This window comes from Lactuca virosa, chromosome 8, assembly GCF_052849685.1.
Source record: "Lactuca virosa cultivar CGN04683 chromosome 8, Lactuca_virosa_CGN04683_v6, whole genome shotgun sequence".
NCBI lineage: Eukaryota > Viridiplantae > Streptophyta > Magnoliopsida > Asterales > Asteraceae > Lactuca > Lactuca virosa.
Window position 1 is genome coordinate 33,099,174 of NC_136433.1, and position 22,089 is coordinate 33,121,262.

Here is a 22,089-nt window from a genome sequence, read left to right on the forward strand (position 1 = left end):
CACATTTGCATGGTTATTCACATCTTGTTTGTGATCCTCGGCATCCCAGTCACAAATAGAAGAGCATAATCTGAGATTAAAACATGCCATTGAATAGTTTCAATGTATCTCAAAAGAATTAGGAATTTCACTTCGTTTGTTTCGTCTAATGGTGGAATTGGTGAATCGTCATTCGCCTACCTTTATGAAATTTGCACTTGGATCTCGGCATCCCATTTCTGAGTTGTGAATCTTCATAGTTGGATCCTAACCTTGATATTATATCTTTGGGTTACTCTATTAAGGTATCTTCAAATCTAACTAAAACTTCCTTTCTTTTCAGATGTCTACTCATGGAAACACTTCTACTTCATCCTCCTCCAACCAGAACTTCTCCTTGCTCAATATATGCTCCAAAGTCGTTATGGATGGCTCAAACTATAACGATTGGATGCGCAACATCAAGATGGCTCTTCGTTTCGAGAACAAAGAATATGTTCTTGAAAAGGAGCTCAAAGAGCTTGATGAGAATGAAGCTACTCCTGAAGATCTTGCTGCCTACAAGAAACATTACGATGATGCTACCAAAGTGGCATGCATCATGGTGGCAACTATGTCCCCAGAACTGCAGAGGTACTATGAGGACTACTGGCCTTTCGAGATGAACAAGGACCTTATGGAAAAGTACCATAAGCGAGCTCGTCAAGAAAATTTCAAAGTAGTCAAGTCACTCATGGCTTGCAAGATGAAAGATGGGGAGTCGGTTGTGTCACATGTGCAAAGAATGCAACACTACATAGAGCGTTTGGTCAAGCTCAATATTCACTTTGATGAGGAATTGGCCATTGACATGGTCTTGAACTCACTTCCTGAATGTTATGGTCAGTTTATTCTAACTTACCATTTGAACAATACTGAGCAGACCTTGGCCCAATTGCACAACTTGTTGCAGACAGCTGAGGCAGGGATGAAGGGTAAAAGTATACCCTCCACACCTGCTAGTGCCCCTGTTTTGGCTATTGGACAGGGAAAGGGGAAAAAGAGGAAAGGTCCTCCCAAGCAAAACTGGAAGAGCAAGGCTCAAGCTGGGTCATCTAGTAATGGCCCAAAGGCTAAGCCCAATGGTTCCACTCCCCATGTTTCTGATCCAAAAGAGGCAGTTTGCTTTTACTGCAACCAAAAGGGGCATTGGAAGAGATCTTGCCCACAGTATCTGCAAGATATCAAGGATGGCAAAGTGAAGCCATCTTCGGCAGGTATTTACACTATTTCTGCTAATAACTCATTATCTTCTCGTTCATGGGTCCTTGATACAGGATGTGGTTTTCATATCTGTTCTGATTTGCAGGGTCTAAAGGAAAGTGAGGAGATAGAGCGAGGAAGGATAAACCTGATCATGGGAAACAGAAAGTCTTCACCAGTAACCAAGATCGGAGTTTATCAGCTTCTGCTTAGTAATGATGTTAGATTAGATTTAATAAATTGTTGCTATTCGTCTGAGATGACGAGAAACATTATTTCATTTCATGCATTGTTCAGACAAGGTTTTACATATTCTTTTAATGATTTGAATGGTTCAATTTCTGTTTATAAGAATGGTGTTTTTATGTTTGAAGCTTTGCCTTGTAATGGTGTGTATGAAACAGTGACTTGTGTTGATAGCCTAGGAAATAGTGTACTTAATATTGACTTGTCTAATAGTGTAGACAAGGCATGCTTGTGGCATTGTCGTCTTGGACACATTAACAAGAAACGCATAGCCCAACTCCAAAAGGATGGAGTGTTGGAATCATTTGACCTAAATTCAGATGATATGTGTGAATCTTGTCTTTTGGGAAAGATGACAAAATCACCATTCACAGGGTCTTGTGAAAGAGGTGAAGGTCTGTTGGATCTCATACACACAGATGTGTGTGGGCCCTTCAGATCAACTACAAGAGATGCTAATCGATTCTATGTGACTTTCACTGACGATTATAGCAGATATGGATATATCTACTTGATCAAGCATAAGTCAGAAACTTTTGAAAAGTTCAAAGAGTTTAAACATGAAGTCGAAAATCAATTGGGCAGAAAGATAAAGATACTTAGATCCGATAGAGGCGGGGAGTATCTTAGTATCGAGTTTAACGACTATCTGAAAGAATGTGGGATAGTCTCACAATTGACTCCTCCTAGGACACCACAGTTAAATGGTGTAGCTGAGAGGCGCAATCGAACCTTGTTAGACATGGTTCGTTCTATGATGAGTCGGGCTTCGCTTCCTATTCACTTCTGGGGGTATGCCTTAGAGACAGCCGCCCACATCCTCAATCTTGTCCCTACAAAGAAGGTTGCCAAAACACCTCACGAAATGTGGACAGGGAAAGTTCCCTCGTTAGCACATATTAAAGTCTGGGGTTGTGAAGCTTTCGTAAGACGAGAGACTCACGACAAGCTAGCAGCTAGAAGTGAGAAATGTGTTTTCATTGGTTACCCAAAGCAGTCTTTTGGATATTTGTTCTACAGGCCTAGTGAAAACGTGGTCTTTGTAGCACGAAGAGGAGTCTTTCTTGAAAGAGAGCTCATATTCAAAGAGGATAGTGGGAGCACTATTGACCTTGAAGAAATTCAAGATTCAGCCAATGAAGGAACCTTAGATGACACTAGCACTCAACCAGAGGAAACAGTTCCTGTTGAACCAATCGATAACTCATTACCTCTTAGAAGATCCACTAGGGTGAGTGTGCCACCTGAGTTGTATGGTTTCCATATTACTTCAGATGGTGACACATTCATAAGTGACAGAACACTGGTAAACTTAGATGAACCAGTCACTTATAAGGAAGCAATGGAAGGTCCAGAGGCTTCCAAGTGGAAAGAGGCAATGGACAGCGAGATTAAGTCCATGTATGACAACCAAGTTTGGAATTTGGTTGATAGTGCACCAGGTCGTAAGACAGTTGGGTGCAAATGGATCTTCAAGAAGAAGACAGACATGGATGGAAATGTGCACACATTCAAGGCTCGACTGGTTGCAAAAGGTTTCACTCAAACCCCAGGGGTTGACTATGATGAAACCTTCTCGCCAGTGGCTAAGATTAAATCTATTAGGATATTGCTCGCCATAGCTGCCTTTCATGATTATGAAATCTGGCAGATGGATGTCAAAACTGCTTTCCTTAATGGGAAGTTGGCTGAAGATGTTTACATGAGTCAGCCAGAGGGTTTTGTTGATGCAAAGTTCCCTAATAGAGTGTGCAAGCTTGAGAAATCCATTTATGGATTGAAACAAGCATCTCGCAGTTGGAATCTTTGCTTCCATGAGAAAGTCAAAGAATTTGGTTTCTCTAGAAGTGAAGATGAGTTCTGTGTGTATATCAAAGCTAGTGGGAGTATAGTAACTTTTCTGGTGTTATATGTCGATGACATATTACTCATTGGTAACGACGTTCCAACCTTGAAAGAAGTTAAGTCTTGGCTTGGAAAGTGTTTTGCCATGAAAGACCTTGGAGAAGCTGCCTATATTCTTGGGATTAGAATATTGAGAGATAGAAAGAAGAGACTAATTGGACTTAGTCAGAGCACATACTTGGATAAGGTACTAAAGAGGTTTAGTATGGAAAATTCCAAGAAGGGAGAGCTACCTATCCAGAGCAATACCAAATTGAGTAAGACTCAATGCCCGAGTACAGATGTTGAAATAGATGACATGAGTCGTGTACCTTATGCTTCCGCTGTCGGATCGATCATGTACGCTATGACATGTACTCGCCCTGATGTGGCATTTGCTTTGAGCATGGTCAGTCGCTATCGGGGAAACCCAGGTAGAGCTCATTGGATAGCAGTTAAGAATATACTCAAGTATTTACGAAGGACAAAGGACTTGGTTCTTGTGCTTGGTGGCAGTGATACTTTGAGAGTAGATGGTTACAGTGATGCCAGCTTTCAGACGGATAGAGATAACTTCCGTTCTCAGTCAGGCTGGGTATTTTTACTGAATGGAGGAGCAGTTACTTGGAAGAGTTCCAAGCAAAATACGGTGGCTGATTCTACTTGTGAATCAGAGTACATTGCAGCAAGTGAAGCGTCGAAAGAAGCAGCTTGGTTGAGGAACTTCATCGGGGATCTCGGAGTTGTTCCAACCATCCAGGAGCCTATGGAACTGTTCTGCGATAATGAAGGAGCGGTTGCCTTGACAAAGGAACCGATAGATCATGGTAAGACCAGACATATCGACAGAAAGTACCATTTCATCAGACATAGAGTTGAAGAAGGACATCTTATAGTAAAGAGGGTGTCATCTGAAGATAACCCAGCAGATCCCCTCACAAAGGGTCTGAGTAGGGCTAAGCATATTCAGCATGCTCGGAGCATAGGACTGAAAGATGATATTAGTTTTAGTAGTTAGATTAGTTTTTGAAACTTGTAACAAAGTAAATGTAATTGACTTTTGGTGATTAAATAATAAAGTATTATTTATAAGTTTGGCTACTACCTTTTGTCAATTGTTTATTATTGTGTTTCATTTTTGCATGTTTTACTTCCTGAATAATGAGATTATTCAAACTCCACAGTCGCTCGTACTCTTGGAAGTAAGTAGTGAATTAAGACTGTCATGAATTGGATTGCAGATTGTCTAAGGATAGACATGGCAATAGAATTGCTGCAATGTTCATGAGTACTCAGAAATTGAGATTTGAGTATTGGATAAACCCACGCTCAGAGTATTACTTCATGGAATTCATCACGAGTAATACTGAGACGATAATATCTTATAATCTTGAAACGAAGATATATGAGTTGTAATTTACAAGTCGGTTGTGCATTGGTGATACGAAAACGCATCAGTAACTTGGTGTTATAAAACGTATTGTCATGCATAATTTGATGAGTAAAAGATACAAGCATATGAGTCAACGTTTATTCGTTCCTTTTGCCCTAACAGGAAAAGCGATATCTGTGGGCCCCTCGATGATTTGGTGTTGACTTATGTGCTGGGCCCAGCCAGGACTAAATTGATGTGTTCAATTAGAAGTCCTACATCATCACAAATCAGGAATCGGGAAACATAGATTCTGGACAAAGAGATTGATTATATTCCATGTCTTTTGTCTGGGGATATCAAGCAGAACGAAGGGTTATATGATCACTTATCTTAGGACACGTAACTGACTGGGTCAGAGTTCGGCAGCAGCTTTTTGGAAGCTACAATTTGCTGGTCAAATTTAGAAGGCATACTAGCAATTATAGTTACAGACTTATCCAAGTGGGAGACTGTTGGATTAGGTGTCTAAGCCCTTAACTATAATTGGTATGTACTTGAATTGATAGCAGCACAGTCCTTTTGGGTTGCCCTCAACCTAGCAACTGGACAAGGAAATTATGAAAGGAGAGATATTAATTTATAAGATTAATAAATTAATATAAATGATTTATTAATATGTTAATGGATTAATATATTAATTAGAAATCATTATGTTTAATTAATTGTTAGCCAGAAATTAATCAGAATTAATTTTGGGGTTAAAAGAATTAATTATAAAGTGCAGGGACTAGTTTGCAATTAACTAATAGTTGAGTGGAAGGTTCCAGAACCCCCTTGGAAGGGGGTGGACGAAAACCCTAGGGGAAACCCTAGAGAATTCGTCCAAGGGCTCCAAGATAAGGCCCTTGGGTCTTGCTTAGGCCCTAAGCAAAGGATAACTAGGGTTTTCCCTAAACCCTAGTTCCCTCAACTATTTAAGGAGCCTCCTGGCTCACATTTTGGGTACTGATTCTTTGGAAGAATACCTTGGCCGAAATTGCATACTCCCTCTCCTCTCTCTCTTCTACTTTCCTTCTTGCTAGTTTGGGTGTGATTCCATTAGAGGCATTACACTTGTGGTGCTAAAGCTTCCAAGAAGATCAAGATCAAGATCAAGGGAATATCAATTGTTTGCTATAACAATTGAAAGGTATGTAAACCCTAAACCCTAGTTTGTTAATTTCGAAATTAGCCTCTCTCCTCTAGGGTTCTTGTTTTGCAATTCAAAGTTGTATGTTCAATAGTTAAAACATAGATCCAAAGTAGGTTGCATGTGAACTTAGGAATTGTTTTCTAGTTTATTTGTTGTACCTAAAACCCATTAATTATTATCATGTTTTTGGGACAAATTCCACAAAGTAAATCTTTTTAAAAGGATACTCTGATTTATTAAGCATAAACAAAATCGGTCTTTTCTGGTTGTGAAAATTGGGATGTCACAAACTATGATTAATATATGCCCCTACAACATCAAATTCGGGTGGTAAACCTCGAACCATCTGTAGAAGAAGTCTTGATTCGGTAATCGGGTTATCTACATCTCCGAATTGATTAGCCAAGTCCTTGAGTTTCTGACAATAAGCCTCCATTAATGAACATGCTGCCAAATTAAGATTGGAAAACTCTTGTTCAAGTGTTGCTGCTCGTGAGCCCTTGTTGTTGAGGAAGTTTGCTTTGAGCTTGTTCCATGTTGCTTAAGCCATGGTGTCATTTTCTAGAATACGAACCATTAGATCATCAGATAAAGTGTTGTAAATCTATTGTAAAACAAGAGCATCGATCTCAACCCACTGGTTGTTACCGGGATCAGTTTCAACAGGTGCTTGTGTTCCATCATTGTGATCTAGTACCTTGTACGCTTTGGCATGAAGGCGAAAAAGCTTGGTTCATGAAGAGTAGGTTACCTTAACACCATCAAGAGTTCGAATCTTTGTATGAACGTTCATCACAGTGTATGCATGGTGCAGAACTGTGGCCTTCACCTCATTAGATCCATAATCGTCTTTGCCCATGGAGAAAACTTCGATTTTGGCAGATGAATGCATTGAATAATTTTAGGGTTGCAGATGAATAAATCGATTGCAACTGATACAGATGAATAGATCGTAGAGTGAAGAACAATGAAGTCGTAGCTTGGTTTGAAGCAGGGTGGCGATACTTTTTAGGATTCAGACTCTAATACCATAATAATGATTATGGTAAATTGAATATGTGCCTTTGAATAAATATCCCCTATATATAGGAAGGTACATACACAAACAAATAGGAAAGGATATGTACAATAATAAAATAATCTCCTAAATATATAAATATTCTAATCGGCTAATACATCACTATTAGTGAGGAAATATATATAAAAAATGATTGTAACAACTGACAACCATGTGTCATTAAATTTCATCAAATAACCACTACAATACTATTTAATTTCATCTAATAACCACTACAATAGTATTGTAGCAGGATGGTTGGAATTTTCAACATGTTTAAGTTGAACAGGTCAATCCGACTGATGAATGGATCTAATAGACGAATCAGATAACTAGACATATTTGATGGATCAATTGGATAAATGGATTTTATTGATGAGGTGAATAAATCATAAAATATGTCAGACAGACAGATGAATGGATCAATTAGACTTATCAGATGGATTGATCAGATTGATTGGATAAGTAACCGTGTCATCTACAACAATTTTCTTATAAATTTTGGTTGACTGGTGGAACCTTATTTCATCTTCTTGGTAGCAGCTATCTGATGGATGTTGGTGATTTTAGTGTCACCATGTCATTTTATGTAACTGGAACTAACATGTGAGCTAAGGGGCTTTCTTAATTTGTACTCTAATATATGTACTGGTTGGTGTGGAGTGCACACATGTATAAGATCGAATTAGAAGCCGGTTCGACGTCAAGTCGGGGGGTCCGGGGGCAGCGCCCCTGGGTCCGGGGTTTCCAAAGGGGCGGCGCCTCTTTGGCGGGGTCTAGGGGCAGCGCCCCTAGCGGGTTCAAGGGGCAGAGCCCCTGGCTGGGGTCCCACTGACTTAATCCGGATTACCCTGACTTGCTTCAGATTCGTGAGGGTGATTATGGTAAAACTAATGAAACTCGTTAGTTTTTGTAACCCTAAATCCTCATTAATCCGGATTACCCTGACTTGCTTCCAAAGCAACTAATGACGGTCCAACCCTAATGAAACCCTAATTTCGTTTATTATATAAACGACTCTTCCTGTTGTGAAGTGACGATACAAAAATTAGCTCTCGTTTTCTTCAAACTCTCACAGAATCTTTCTAGCAAATTGGCTTATGATTTTTGTGCCTAGAATCGTAAGTGTCCATTTGGATTATCCTAGGCTGAATTCCTTGCAACTCAGGCATAGGGTAGAAATATCAGTTTGGAAAGTGTTCTCACGATCCAAGTTGGTATCCAGATCTCCTCCACAAACCCTATAATTTCCTACAATGGACTTTCTACTTTCCCCTTCAACTTTGCATGAGTTAGGAAATATTTTGTAAATATTATAAAAATCCAAACCAAAGTTCATTGTAGTTGAGATCCACATATATTATAGGTTTTACTGCCAACTTTATACACAATGCTACTAAATTTGCAGGTAAACATACATCTCGCGGACACTCCTCCAACATTAACAACATTTTTTTATCATTTCTCCTTCCACCGCTCTCTTAACAGATTAACTAATATCCCCTACTCCCCATGCTATTGATATATGAGGCCGAGGATCCTGTAATGTCAAATAACACATTCTTTATGTTATAATCACATGTAAATCAAACAGAACTTATTAAATCTCTATGAACACTAACACTAACTAACCTTGTAAAATTCAGGAAGATTGTGCAGCTTGTAAACCTCATTAACAGCTTGAATCTGTTTGGTTATCTCAGCTACACCTCGCGTTGTATTTTCAACTGAAAGAAATGTACGTGTCTGATCATCATTCACAAAAACCTCCCACTTGTTGAAATCAATCAAATACTTGTTTCTAAAACATACAAAATAACTAAAAATAACTAATTCCAATTTAAAAAAGTTTGATAGTGAAGATTGAAGGGTTTAATCGCAACCCTCAAAGACAAAATAAGATAGCCACATCATCCTTATAGCCATGTCATCCTTTTTTACCCGTGAAACCGGATAAAAAACAGTTCAATACCATTTTTGGCATGTCAACATGGACTTTATACCTTTAGAGTGCCAAAAGATTACACTAGTGATCTTTTAAAACAAAAGCGAAGAATTCGTAGGGCTATAATGATATTATCCTTTAATTTTCCTAGAACACTTTTACAAGTTTCTAAACCTATATATGTTTTCACTATATTTGTATTAAAAAAAATTGAGAAAAATACAAAAATATTTGTGAGAGATAATAAATGTAGTTTTGTTTGAATGTCAAAACATAGAAACTATAGCAGGAACTTAACTCATCATCGGAAACATGGAACTTACATTGGCAAGTACGTGAAGAATGAAATTTGCGAGCTTGATCCTCATTTCGTCTAGGAAATGATAATATGCATCTCTCCATTGCTTGCTGACAATCAACGTCCCAATCGTGATCCAAAAACCAACAGCCAATCCAACGATCATACATATCACTAGGATCCAATCAGTACTGCCATCAGATTCATCATCATTGTCGGTAGTTCCACTGGTAACAGGCTGACACGCTGCAAGAGGAGCCCCACAAAGTGCATTTCCAGTGAAACTAGTTTCATTGAAGGTTTGAAGCTGACTGCCTGTCGGGATTCTTCCTGTAAGATTGTTGTATGATACATTCAACAAATTCAGACCACTTAACTCAGCCAAGCTTAAAGGAATCTCCCCATCAAGATAGTTCACACACAAATCTAAAGTTTCAAGCTCTGCCATTTCACCCAAAGTGTTGGGAATTCTTCCTGTTAATCTGTTATGTGACAGATTCAAGTAGCGTAAGCCTGGTAGTGACACGAGTTCATTTGGAATCGACCCAGACAAGTTGTTATTGGAAAGGTCTAATGCTGTCACTTGATAAACAATGGTGCTATATGAATAAAATCGTCCCTTTGTCACCAACGATATGCTGCCTGGTTGTTGATTCTTGAATCGATCATAGTCATCATACGCGGTGGGTTTCGTTTTTCCAGAAAAGACACTCAGGTTTGTAAAGCATTTCGGTAGGGACCCAGAAAGATTGTTGTCAGCAAGATCCAAGATTTGTATAGAACTGAGACCACATAATTCATTCGGGATTTCACCCTCTAACTTGTTGGAACGAAGACTCAGAATTTTCAAACTTGAATCATTTCTTCCTGTTGATGCTGGTATTCTCCCCGTGAGTTCATTTCCTGCTAGCTTAATAATCAACAAGCTTTTGCAATTCAGAAGTGACAGCGGTATTTCACCCCACAACTTGTTATTTCGTATATCAAGTGACTCCAACGAAGATACATTTCCCAAAGATGACGGGATTTTACCAGATAACTTGTTGTTCTCTAGGCTCAAGATTACTAAAGATTCCCAATTCATCCAACAATCAGGGAGACCTCCTGATATGTTGTTGTTAGCAAGATTAAGAACACTTAGCTGTCGCGATTCTTGAATTCCAGAACACAAGAACTGATCTAGAGACCCAGAAAGATTATTGGATGAAAGATCTAAGTAATACAAATCAAGTTTACTGAAATTACGAGGTAGCTCACCATGGAAATTGTTAGAACTTAGATCTAATACTGGTCCTGGGCCAAGAAAAGTAGTAACATCTCCCAATATTCCCGTAATGTTATTATGGGATATGTTGAAATATATAGAAGGGAAAATACTCCAGATCCAATTCGGGATGGTGTCTGATATGTTTGTGTTTGCTAAATCCAACCCAAACAAGTTTGTTTGCGATTGAATCCATGAAGGAAAAAGCGGGCCTACATTGCAAGAACCTATCAGCAGCTCATAGAGTTGGAAAGGCGGAATCCAGTTATTGACTAGGTCAAACGCTAACTTATTGTCCCCAACCGACAAAGCATACAAAGCTGTTAGATTGGCCAAATGGTTTTCGGTCACAATACCTGTTAATGAATTGTGATCAAGTATTAGATTACTTAGTTTCCCAAGTTTTCCAATACTTTCAGGAAGACTTCCATTCAATCTGTTGTACCGAAGATCCAAATTTTTCAACATCGATAGATTACCTAGCGAACGTGGAAGAATCCCTGTTAACATATTGTATCCAATATCAATGCTGCCCAGATTCTTCAATCTTCCTAGTTTTTCTGGGAGTCGACCAGTGAGATAATTGCGACTTAAGGCTATCAATTCCAGTTTAGGTGACTCACATTCACAAAATCTTTCAAGAAGCTCAGACACGTCTCCGGAAAAATGGTTAGACTGAAGATCAAGGGCTGTCATGTTGCAAAGACTACTAAAAGATTTAGGTATCTCCTCAACTATATAGTTGTATGATAAGTCAAGATGAACAATATGAGACATGTTCTGAAGTTTGCCAAGAATTGGATCAGAAATATGGCAGCCACTAACATCAAGAAAACGGAGGTTCCTTAAGCTAGACAGCCCGTTCAGTAAGGAAGAAGTATTTACGAAAGTGTTGGTGGAAACAAGAAGAGTCCTCAAAGAAGGCATGTTGTCAAAACCACCTTGACTTCCGAGATTTACACCACGGATAAAACAACGAGTAAGATCCAACATAGTTAATTTACGAAGACTGAAAACCCACCCAGGCAACAAACCTTCGAAGAAATTATACGAAAGATCTAAGACCATAAGAGAAGTAAAACTAACTCTAGTCGGCTCACTAGGAATTTGAGTTAAGCCACATGAAGCAAAGTGCAGTTCTTGCAAAGAAGGCAGAGTGTTGATCGCATGAAGCCAGTGATCTGAAGCTCCGGTGAGGTTGATACCACTCATATCCAGGTACTTCAACTGCTTCAGATTCTCTATCCATTTTAAATTCTCCGAGCGAAGATAACCGTCTTTAAGATCCAAAACAAGCAACTCCGATAGATTCCCGAGTTGATGAGGAATTTCCCCCGAGAATTGCGACATTGAGATGTTAAGATATCTCAGATTCTGAAAAGAGCCAATGAATGATGGAATCGGACTGAATCCAAAATCGTTGCAACTCAAGTCTAGGTATCGGAGTTGTTCTAACTTGATCAAAGAAGGACTTATGATTCCTCCTAACATTTGGTTTGTATCATTAATGTCAAATAATGATCCAAGACAATAGCCGTGCTGATCAGGTAGTCCACGAAGGCGAATCTCGTGGACGTGATGGGTGAAGTTATCGCAGACCACACCGGACCAACTGCAACAGTCGTCACCGGACCAAGAAGAGAGGCGGTTGGCACGGTCCACCACGTTGTTCTTGAACTGGATAAGCACCGATCGTTCGGTGGCTATACATTTTACTTCATCTGAGTTCTGATGACAGAAACACAAGGTGCAAAGTGATGAAGCAAAGAGAAGCCAAAGGCAAGTTGAAGAAGAAGAAACAGCGACACGTGTGAGAGATTTCATGGCAGTGAAGATAATACAAAAGGTTGAGAGAAGAAAGAATTCTTCAAAAACACACGGACCGCTAAAATGAAATTTAGTCTCGATTAATAATCAAACCATTACAACCAAAAAATTTGTTGATTGTGACACTATGACATAAATATAATATTAATTTCAAAAAAATTGTTTTATATAATATTTTGTTTTCTAGACAGAAAAAGTAGATAGAAAGGAAATTTACAATAGAGATGAACTTTCCTGGGAGAATATTAATATGGAGCCTAGTGAAATTGGGGTCAAAAGTCAAAACTCAACCAACCAGAGTCCACCCTAAATTTATTTTCTTTATAAAATGTAATCTATTCTATTTCTATTTCTATATATGAAAACCTTTGGTTTTCTCTAAAGTGGACACGTCACCTTGGAATGAATCCGTATTGTAAATCCATATTCTACCGGATCAGATCTGTTGGTGTCAAGAATTATGGGCTTCTTTAACTGTTGGTATTTTCATTTTGTTTTTCGTTTTTGGGCCGGGTATTTTGGCAACCCTTCTTTTCATTTTTTCTTATTTTTTTTTTACTGGAATTCCGCTTGTCTGCTCCTGTAAGACAAGGAGAACACGCGTCTACAGAAAATACTTCCCACCTATACCACCACCGGTCAATTTTTCTGATGATGATGATATACCCAAATCATTCTCTTCTCTTTTCCAGCGACGCTCATCCTTATTTTTTTTCTCTAGAAACGAATCGATAAGCATATGCATTGCCAGAGTTTTTTATTTTGAAGATTGGGAGTCCGTTCAATTGAGTTTCCAATCAGGTTTTCATGCTCTACATTTATAGGTAATTTTGGAGATTGTGAATACTCAAATCGCTTCCTCATTCGTTCGTATACTAAATTTCTTATTCGAAATCTAGGTCTTTTTAACTCTTACAAAATTTGTTTCCTTTCCTTCTTCTCTTGTAGCCTTCTAACTATTTTGTTTGATTTGTGAACTTTTAAAAATTGAGTTGATTCGGTGGTGGTGCAGGAACGCAATTTATCCCTCTTAGGCCTTGTGGTATACATACCACGAATGGAATCGTGGTCTAGTTGGCCACGATAACGGATCGTGCACACCACCCCGACGTTCCGTGGTCGGGCGTGGTCGTGCTTCTTCGTGCTCCCGATGACAGATTCAAACGAACAATGTGATTGGTTGTTGGGTTTTTTGGCCGTTGAACGGCTATTTTGGCCGTTTCTTTTTTTTTTCAAACTCAATTCACTAAATATAAATAAACCTTCTATTATATCAAAACTTACACCTCATTCTATTCTCTAAAACCACAAAACACATACACATGGATTCCACAATACATAAGGAATTTTTAAAAAGTTTTGACTCGGATGACGACGTAGAATTCGTCGAGACATTCTTCAACGTTGTGCAACACATTCACGACGAAGAAAGTTCGAATGCAGCTCGTACAAGGGCGGTCGTCAATCGTGATCGCCAAGCCGCACACGACTTATTGGTACGTGATTACTTTGCCGATAATTGTCTTTATAATGACGACTCATTCGAACGTCGTTTCCGTCTGAATAAGGCTATATTTTTACGTATTAGTAATGCTTTAGAATCTCGTTATGATTTTTTCAAACAAAAACCCGACGCTAGAGGAAGAATGGGTTTTAGTAGTATACAAAAATGTGCGGCTGCTCTTAGGTATTTGGGATACGGTATAGCATTTGATGCATATGACGAATACTTGAAAGTATCCGAGAGGACCGCAGTTGAATGTGTAGATTGGTTTTCTGCATGTGTTTATGAGGTTTTTCACGAAGAATATTTGCGCAAACCTACTCAACGTGATATTGAGAGATTATATTCGGCTCATGAAGAGAGGCATGGATTTCCGGGTATGCTTGGCAGTCTAGATTGTACGCATGTGGCTTGGGAAAAATGTCCAACTGCATGGCGTGGTCAGTTCACTCGAAGAGATATAGGTGAACCAACTATCATCCTAGAAGCTGTTGCATCTCAAGATTTGTGGATATGGCATGCCTTTTTGGAGTAGCGGGGTCTAACAACGACCTTAATGTTCTTGGCCAGTCTCCACTTTTCAACGATATTTGGACCGGCAAAGCACCTGATATGACGTTCACGGTGAACGGGCACGCGTACAAATACGGTTACTACCTTGGTGATGGGATATACCCGGATTATTCTACATTGATGAAGGCATACTCGGTTCCTCGAAGTGAAAAGGCAAAAATTTTTACAAAAAAACAGGAATCGGCGAGAAAGGATATCGAGAGTGTATTTGGAGTCCTTAAGCAGACATAGCATGTAGTGAAATATGCTACACGACTCTGGGATAAAGAAAGAATTAAACGAATGGTCCTAGCATGTATTATAATGCATAATATGATTATTGAAGATGAAGGTCGAGCGATTTGCACGTATGATCCGAACGACGTTGTCGTTCCAATTGAAGAGTTCGTACCCGGAACGAATGCTTTTTTAGAGCGAGTTGTTGAAATTCATAACAGTGAAACGTGTTTCAATCTTCGAGAAGATGTCGCGGAACATTTGTACCAACGTAGCATGAACGACGATTAGGATTTTTATATGTATGTTTGTTTGTTTTTTTAATTAATGTAATGTTTTTTTTCTAGATTAACTAAGTAATGTAGTTTCAAGTTGTTATTTTATTTTTATAATTAATGAAAAAATAGTTTAAAAAAAATGAATGCTTTTTAATTATAAAAAATGTAATTTTATTGTATTTTTGAATTAAAAAAATGTAATTTTATTGTATTTTTGAATTAAAAAAAATAAAAATAATGATGTGGAGTGGTGTGTTAGTGATAGTGGAATGTGGTGCTGATATGACACCCACCACATATGTGGTATGTGGTGGGTATAACGGGCGTTATAGGATGTGGTGGTGAACGCTCAAAAAGGGGAAGGAGGGGCGGTGTTTGTGATGTTATAACGGGAAGGGCGTTGCCCACACCTAAAAGCCTATAAACCACTGCACATGCTGTAAGTATTCGTCTTATTGTTCTTTTATTTAGATAAATGAAGAAATTATAATAGTTTTTCTTTAACTTCATTGTAATGTCTTCATAGTAATCAATGTTCGTATTGGTTTTTATCTGTGTCTTTTTCTAAGATTTTTTTTTTTTTTGTATTTTTAATATATCCACTTCTAATACTCGTCTACACTACATGATTACATGAAGACGATTGGTCATTTTTGTGTTAATTGTACACACCATCTTTGGAAATTGCATAAAATGAAAGAAATAAAATATAAACTTTTTCCTAATATATGTAATAACATGAGGGTAGACATGAATTGTACCTTGTGTAGTGGAATAGAAGCACCTAATGTGTTAACTGTAACATCACTTGGGAGAAAATCCATTTAAAATTGAAATGAAGTCTGTAGATTTTAAAAATGCAAAAAGAAGTAAAAGAAAATTAAGGAGATTTAGAAGATTGAAAGTAAACCATTTACCAGGTTTCATGGAACTAGTCATAAGTTGTTTGTCAATCATTCATTAATTGTTATTTAAGTCTCTCTTATCAAAGTTCATAGTCTTAAACCATTACATATTTAATCAGAAAACATGTTTTTAATGAGACTAAAATCATCATTTAATATTAAAGGAGGTGTCAGCCACTATGTTATGTTCAACCCCATGCCCCTGATAATTCCTCCCCATTATCAATGTGATAACTTGGTTTTCGGTTAATAAATCTGATTATCTTGTTGGTGTTTCTTAAGTTGTAAATGTTTTTAGAAAACACTTATCAGGTTTCGCACTTTTGACTGCATTAGGAACACGTTCTTATTTCTGAATGAAATTTTCTGTTGGCCTTAAACATCTCTGTTGTAAAGATAACTATCTATATCCTCAAAGACAAAAGGAGTCGTTCTCTTTAAATTTGCACTCTGCTCTTCAGGTAGAATAATCATAGAAGAAATTAGATGATAAATTAATTTTTTTTTATTTTCGTTAAATTTAAACTGTATGTAGAAACTGTGACCATTTATGAATTGGTTTTAAAACAGTTGACTTTTTAGCAAAAAGTGAACATTAGTGTGTGTGTCGAAGTGTGTTTTTTATTATGTTATACACAAACAAAAATAACACACACACAGACAAAAAGTATCGAAAGAATGAGAATTTGTGGAATATAATGTTCTCCTTTCATGGCAATGTACTTTCAACTTTTATAAACTTTCGTTCTCCCTTTTGTCATAGGGCAATCTACTTCCATATTTTTTTCAAATATAGAATTACAATAATTTCACAATATTTACCAAACACCTACAGGCCACGCATGTGAAGGGACCTTTATTCGTTTAATTCCGTTTTCAAGATTTGTGCTTCATTGTTCCCTTGAAGAATGCATATCCATCATTGTTTTAAGATCTGTTCTTTTGGGCATTAGTTGGACATAGCTATAAGTTTGCCATGTTTGGAAATAAGAGAAAATTTACAGAATATGATGGAACATATGTTAATAAAAAAATATACGTTGTACTTTAAAGTTCAACGACCTGGTTTCTGCAGACAATGATGATGTTATAAGATTTAACAAGGAAGAGTCTCAGAGACGAGCCATTCTAAGATGGAAGGATAAAAGAAATAGATCCATAAATCTAGATGTTTTCAAGTTAAGTACCAGATTCAGAATCATGAAGGCACAAACAATTATAGAAACCACCACCGCCTAGGGAAGGGCTGTTAAAAAGGCAAAATGAATTCAAAACAAAACTTCACGTAGATTTTGTGTTTTGAAGGGTATCGTGCACATGAAAAAATGAAGCATGCAAGGTAAGTCACTATTTTGGCGTTTTTAGATGAAAATATAAATCGGAGACTACTCGATGCACCGTCATGTCGAAATTTTACATAATGTGAATGACTTCAAATGTTATGTGGCTAAATTTTGCATAATGTAAATCACTTCAATGATTATATCTTTTGGTACATATATATGAAGTATATATTTTGTAAAACAACATTATGGTAAAAGAACATAAGGACACTGCTATTATTCGTAAAAACATGTAATTATAACAGGCAAATCATAGTGTCTTATATTGATAGAAAGAGCATAGTAACTTGCTATTTCCATTCATTTACACATTCAAAAAGAAACTTAACTGCCTCTGTAGTCTGTACAAGCCGAACAGACAACCTACCACGATACTAGGACGGCTCTTAGAATTGCCTAGTATATAAAATATAAAATGTGTAATATATAAATATCATTTTATGGGTTTCTACAATATGATGTTTCCTGTGAGAGCGTGTTTGACAGATTTTTTGAGAGCTTTTAATAACTTCAATAAAAATACGAACTTCTTCGGAAGTATGAGATTAAACTATCATTTTAAACTATTGAATTCTTCGGAAGTATGAGATTAAACTATCATTTTAAACTATTGAAATACTTTGAATTCAAAAGTCACTTCAAATTTTTTGCTTTTATAAGCTTTTAAGTTTTAACTTTTAGATTTAATATAATTAACATTTTTATAAGCTTTTAAGTTTTAACTTTTAGATTTAATATAATTAACATATTTCAAAAGCTTACATCTGCATTTGCCGAATATTTATATAAATAAAAGTTACATCTAGCTTCCAGTTACTAACTTCCAACCATCAGTTACCCGTTTAAGCTAGTTTTTTTTTTTTTTTGTAAAATAAAGTGCAACATAAAATGACAATATAACCTCATTTTCTAAGCCTTTAATTATCTAATATAATGCACTGGTCTTGTGTAATATATAATATTATGAAAAGTAAAAGTTAAACTCACAATAAATCATTATAACGAACGTCTTTTCATAATAAGATAAATTTATATTAAATAATAAACGCCAAAAGAAATATGTTACGACTTGATCCACTTGTATAGAGTTTCTCCTTCAAATCAAATAATTCATATGCAATGCCTTTTTTAAAAGTCACAGTCAATGGAGAGAGAGAGATACCAAACAGTCGATTTATGTCCCACCTTATACAGGTAGAATGGTGTTTTTTTCTACACGAGCCAATGGGTCTCAGAAATGACAAAACAATGTTTTATAAAGTATTAATAACACAAAACAAAAGGATATAATATTTTATTTTAATAACACGAAATTGATCTAATTGAAAGACGGTATACACGGTAATATGACAACGAAACTATCGAGACTGATTCATAATATTGGGTGTGTGTATGTGTGTGTCAAATGAAGGGATTGGATGGATGGGCATGATAAATGGATCAAATAGACAGACCGATTAATGGATTGATATGTCCAGCAAGAACTGTATATGGTTAACAAGCTCAATATATAATATATTGCAATTATGAAGATTGTAACAACTAACAAGTACCTGGTAACCATGTCATCTGCATCAATAACTTTCTTATAGAAATTGGTTGAGAATGGAGGAACCTTATTGCATTTTCTTGGTAGCAGCTATCCAATGGACTTTCTACTTTCCCCTTCAAATTTGCATGATTTGGGAAATAATGTTAAATATTTTAAACGAAATTCCACGGTGATTTTGAAGGTTCATGTTCATTGTGGTTGAGATCCACATATATTATAGGTTTTACTGCCAACTTTACACACAATGCTACTAAATTTGCAGGTAAACATACATCTTGTGGACATTCCTCCAACATATTTTCTCATTTCTCCTTCCACCACTCTCTTAACAGATTCACTAATATCCCCTACTCCCCATGCTATAGATATATGAGGCCGAGGATCCTGTAGCGTCAAATAACACAGCATTCTTCATGTTATAATCACATGTAAATCAAACTGGACTTATTAAGTCTCTATGAACAACAACACTAACTAACCTTGTAAAATTCAGGAAGATTGTGCAGCTTGTAAACCTCATTAACAGCTTGGATCTGTTTCGTTACCTCAGCTACACCTCGCGTTGTATTTTCAACCGAAAGAAATGTCCGTGTCTGATCATCGTTCACAAAAACCTCCCACTTGTTGAAATCAATCAAATACCTGTTTCCAAAAACAAAAAAAAAATAAACTAAAACTTAAACAAAGTTTGATATTGAAGATTGAAGATTGAAGATTGAAGGGTTTAAGGTTGAGACCGTTTCTGAAACTGAAGTTTTTGGCGAAGCATTGCGACCATCGAGTCTATTTGATGGACACGAATGGGAACAGTTCTTCCAAGACTTATGTGAAATTCCCTCCCTAAGGCAACTTGTATTAGCTTCTCTTCATCTTTTAGAAGCATGGATAATGGAACATCAATATCCACAACATGAAGATCTGGTATAACTGAAGTCGCTTTCTTCAAAAACAGGGCCAGCTCTTTCTTTCTTTCAGATGGTATAAATACTATATAATATAACTGGTTTATGTCAGACAATCTAATCAAGAACAAATAAACAGTTGCAATGTAATACTGTCAATGAAGCAGTCAGTACTTTAAAGATCAGGAGTTTCACAATAAAAACCTGCAAACCAAATACTGGCTAATAAGATGTTGTAAAAATCTAATAAATTACACAACTATAAGTCAAATCTCAACTTTTCGTGTCACGGATAATAAAGTATAAAACAAAGACTTTGAACTCACAGATTACGACTTCTAAATGTCAATCTTAGTTTATATAAGAAATTTTTTCCCAATCTTTGAATCCTCTTTCCCTGTAAAAATGGCAGGAATTTCCTTTATGAATGTCCCATACTGATTCACAAATTTCAAACATTTTGATTTTACTGATTTTGATACACAAGGTCCTCATTTTCTTTGTCAATTTATTCAGAATTTTTAGTAAAAGACGTCCATCGATCAAGTATTTTGTGATTTTAAAAGTCGAGTTAGTACCAAGAAATGTAGGAGGTGTAAAATGTTTCAAACTGTGAGGCAAAAATAGAAAAACAAAAGAGAAATGAAACCTGGGATGTAAACATGTAATGCGTAATTGCCTTCGATGTGAGGGAAGCTCCGAATTCTACTGGCCGAATTACGCTGCAAGTAATCGAACGTTCCTGAAAATAAACCAAAACTTATCATAAAAATTCGAACGCTCCAAGCTCCGAGTTTTTTGGTGTCATTGCTTTTTAGGGTTTATGTACAATACGTATAGGCTTTTGCTGAACTTACCGGATGAATTGGGAGGGTTAAGAAGGTCGATAGGCGGTGGAGGAAGAATGGATGGCGGTGGTGAGTGGTTGTCATCGGAAGCGGCAAGCGGCGGTTGAGAATCTGATTCTGAGTCGGAAGAAGTGTCGCCGTACGACGCGATTAGTGCCTCCATTGCCGTGGTCGAGTGTAGCACACGAACAACAACGCATTTGTGAAGGTCCTACGTCCATTTTATTAGGAAATAATGTTATAAAAAACCTTAAATTTTTTAGGAATTTATGTTTTATATTTTGGCAACGGATAATCTCATAAAAACCTTTAAGTTTTTCGGTTTTTACCTTTTGACAAAATTTTGATTTGTTTATACCGCACTCATAAATATCCTTAAAATCACATACATGCGTATATGCAATCCAATCACCACAAAATGAGCCTAGTTCCTGTTAGAAATTTGGGATAAGAATTACACTTAGAATTTTGAGAATCGTTTTATACACTTTAAAATCGAAGTATTTTGGTGGTACTCCCAAATCCTCAACCGGATAAGACTCGGAAAATTCAGAGAACAAGAACAGGGAATGTTTAGTATGATTTTCATGTACCAACTAGATATAACCAAAAACAGATTATCTCTTATATTTCTAAAAACTGTCACCAACAGTTTTATGACCTAAAACTGTCTAAACTTCCACAAGGCAGTTTGTAACAGTCAGAAACTGTCACAAATTCGGGTTTTCTACACATGTTCAAAATAAAGTCAAAATCGGGTTTAATATTCATCAAGATTGATTTTGGTCAACAAGTCAATCCATTACACTTAAATACAATTAGTGAAACAATTCACCAACAGTTCCCCTCTTTGTGAAATCATTCGACTGCTCCGAAAAATTACACGGTCGTGCTTTTCATGTGGGAAAAAACATGGCCCGTTTTCTATCAAAGTGTGTTACCTGAATATGAACTTCCTCTAAAGTATGTTTCCCAAATAAAAAATCTTCAATTACACGGCCCATGTAAAAAAAATGGTAACAAAAAGTTTGCCCGGTGTTTTGTGAAAGTGCTTAGCCTAATCTCCAAAGTACATTCCCCAAATCGAAAACTTCATCAAATACACAACCTGTGTTTTTATGGTAAAAAAACATGGCCCATGTTTCTTCGACCTTCAAAAGTTTAGTCTCAAGATCTTCCAAAAACACGACGATGTTTTCTCGTGACTAAAAATACATGGTTCGTGCAAATTTTCTATTTTTCTTGTAAATTTTTTTGTAACTCCACCCATATGTATCCCCTTTGCTTGAAATTTTCTCCACAACCATGCCTTTAATTGGACCGACAAATCATCAAAAAATCACGTAGTACAAAATGTTCCACTAAAAATCATAAATTGTCCCAAAGTTACTAAAATACAAAACCTTAAGGCTAAAATTCAATGCATGTACATGAAATAAACGTTGTAAATGATGCATAAAATATATGTAACATATGATCGTCAACAAAGGTCCCATAGATTCTTTCAACTAATCTTTGATAATGGGGATTAAAATTGTATAAGAGATTTTTGTATCCTTTGTGTGTTAGGGGTCATCCATATTTTATAGCCAAAAATTTAGACTCGCTATTAACTTTATCCATATGTATCCCCTTTGCTTGAAATTTTGACTACAACCA

The 22,089-nt window shown here is 36.7% G+C and overlaps 2 protein-coding genes across 2 annotated transcripts; both read right to left on the reverse strand.

Moving 5' to 3' along the window:
• Positions 1–8,267: 8,267 nt before the first annotated feature.
• LOC145131778 (receptor-like protein EIX2) lies at positions 8,268–12,353 on the reverse strand. The gene is made up of 3 exons (XM_079066434.1): positions 9,244–12,353; positions 8,608–8,702; positions 8,268–8,515 (listed from the first exon to the last, which is right to left on the reverse strand). Exons 1-2 carry the CDS (start codon positions 12,304–12,306, stop codon positions 8,679–8,681), a joined length of 3,087 nt encoding a protein of 1,028 aa, XP_078922560.1. The 5' UTR covers positions 12,307–12,353; the 3' UTR covers positions 8,268–8,515; positions 8,608–8,678.
• A 6,325-nt stretch (positions 12,354–18,678) lies between these two features.
• On the reverse strand, positions 18,679–20,631 carry LOC145133841 (U6 snRNA phosphodiesterase-like protein). Its single transcript, XM_079068802.1, has 5 exons — positions 20,440–20,631; positions 20,232–20,324; positions 19,418–19,667; positions 19,160–19,322; positions 18,679–19,064 (listed from the first exon to the last, which is right to left on the reverse strand). The coding sequence occupies exons 1-5, from the start codon at positions 20,591–20,593 to the stop codon at positions 18,870–18,872; spliced, it is 855 nt and encodes a 284-aa protein (XP_078924928.1). The 5' UTR covers positions 20,594–20,631; the 3' UTR covers positions 18,679–18,869.
• Positions 20,632–22,089: the final 1,458 nt, after the last annotated feature.

Coding starts and splice junctions, on each gene's coding strand:
- LOC145131778 (XM_079066434.1), bottom strand. CDS start 12,306: ATGAAATCTCTCACACGTGTCGCTGTTTCTTCTTCTTCAACTTGCCTT. Junction 8,703..9,243: donor TTCTTCACGTACTTGCCAAT/GTAAGTTCCATG, acceptor CATTTCTTTCAG/TTGAAAATACAACGCGAGGT.
- LOC145133841 (XM_079068802.1), bottom strand. CDS start 20,593: ATGGAGGCACTAATCGCGTCGTACGGCGACACTTCTTCCGACTCAGAA. Junction 19,323..19,417: donor AAACTTCAGTTTCAGAAACG/GTCTCAACCTTA, acceptor TTTTGGAAACAG/GTATTTGATTGATTTCAACA. Junction 19,065..19,159: donor ATCTTCCTGAATTTTACAAG/GTTAGTTAGTGT, acceptor TTGACGCTACAG/GATCCTCGGCCTCATATATC.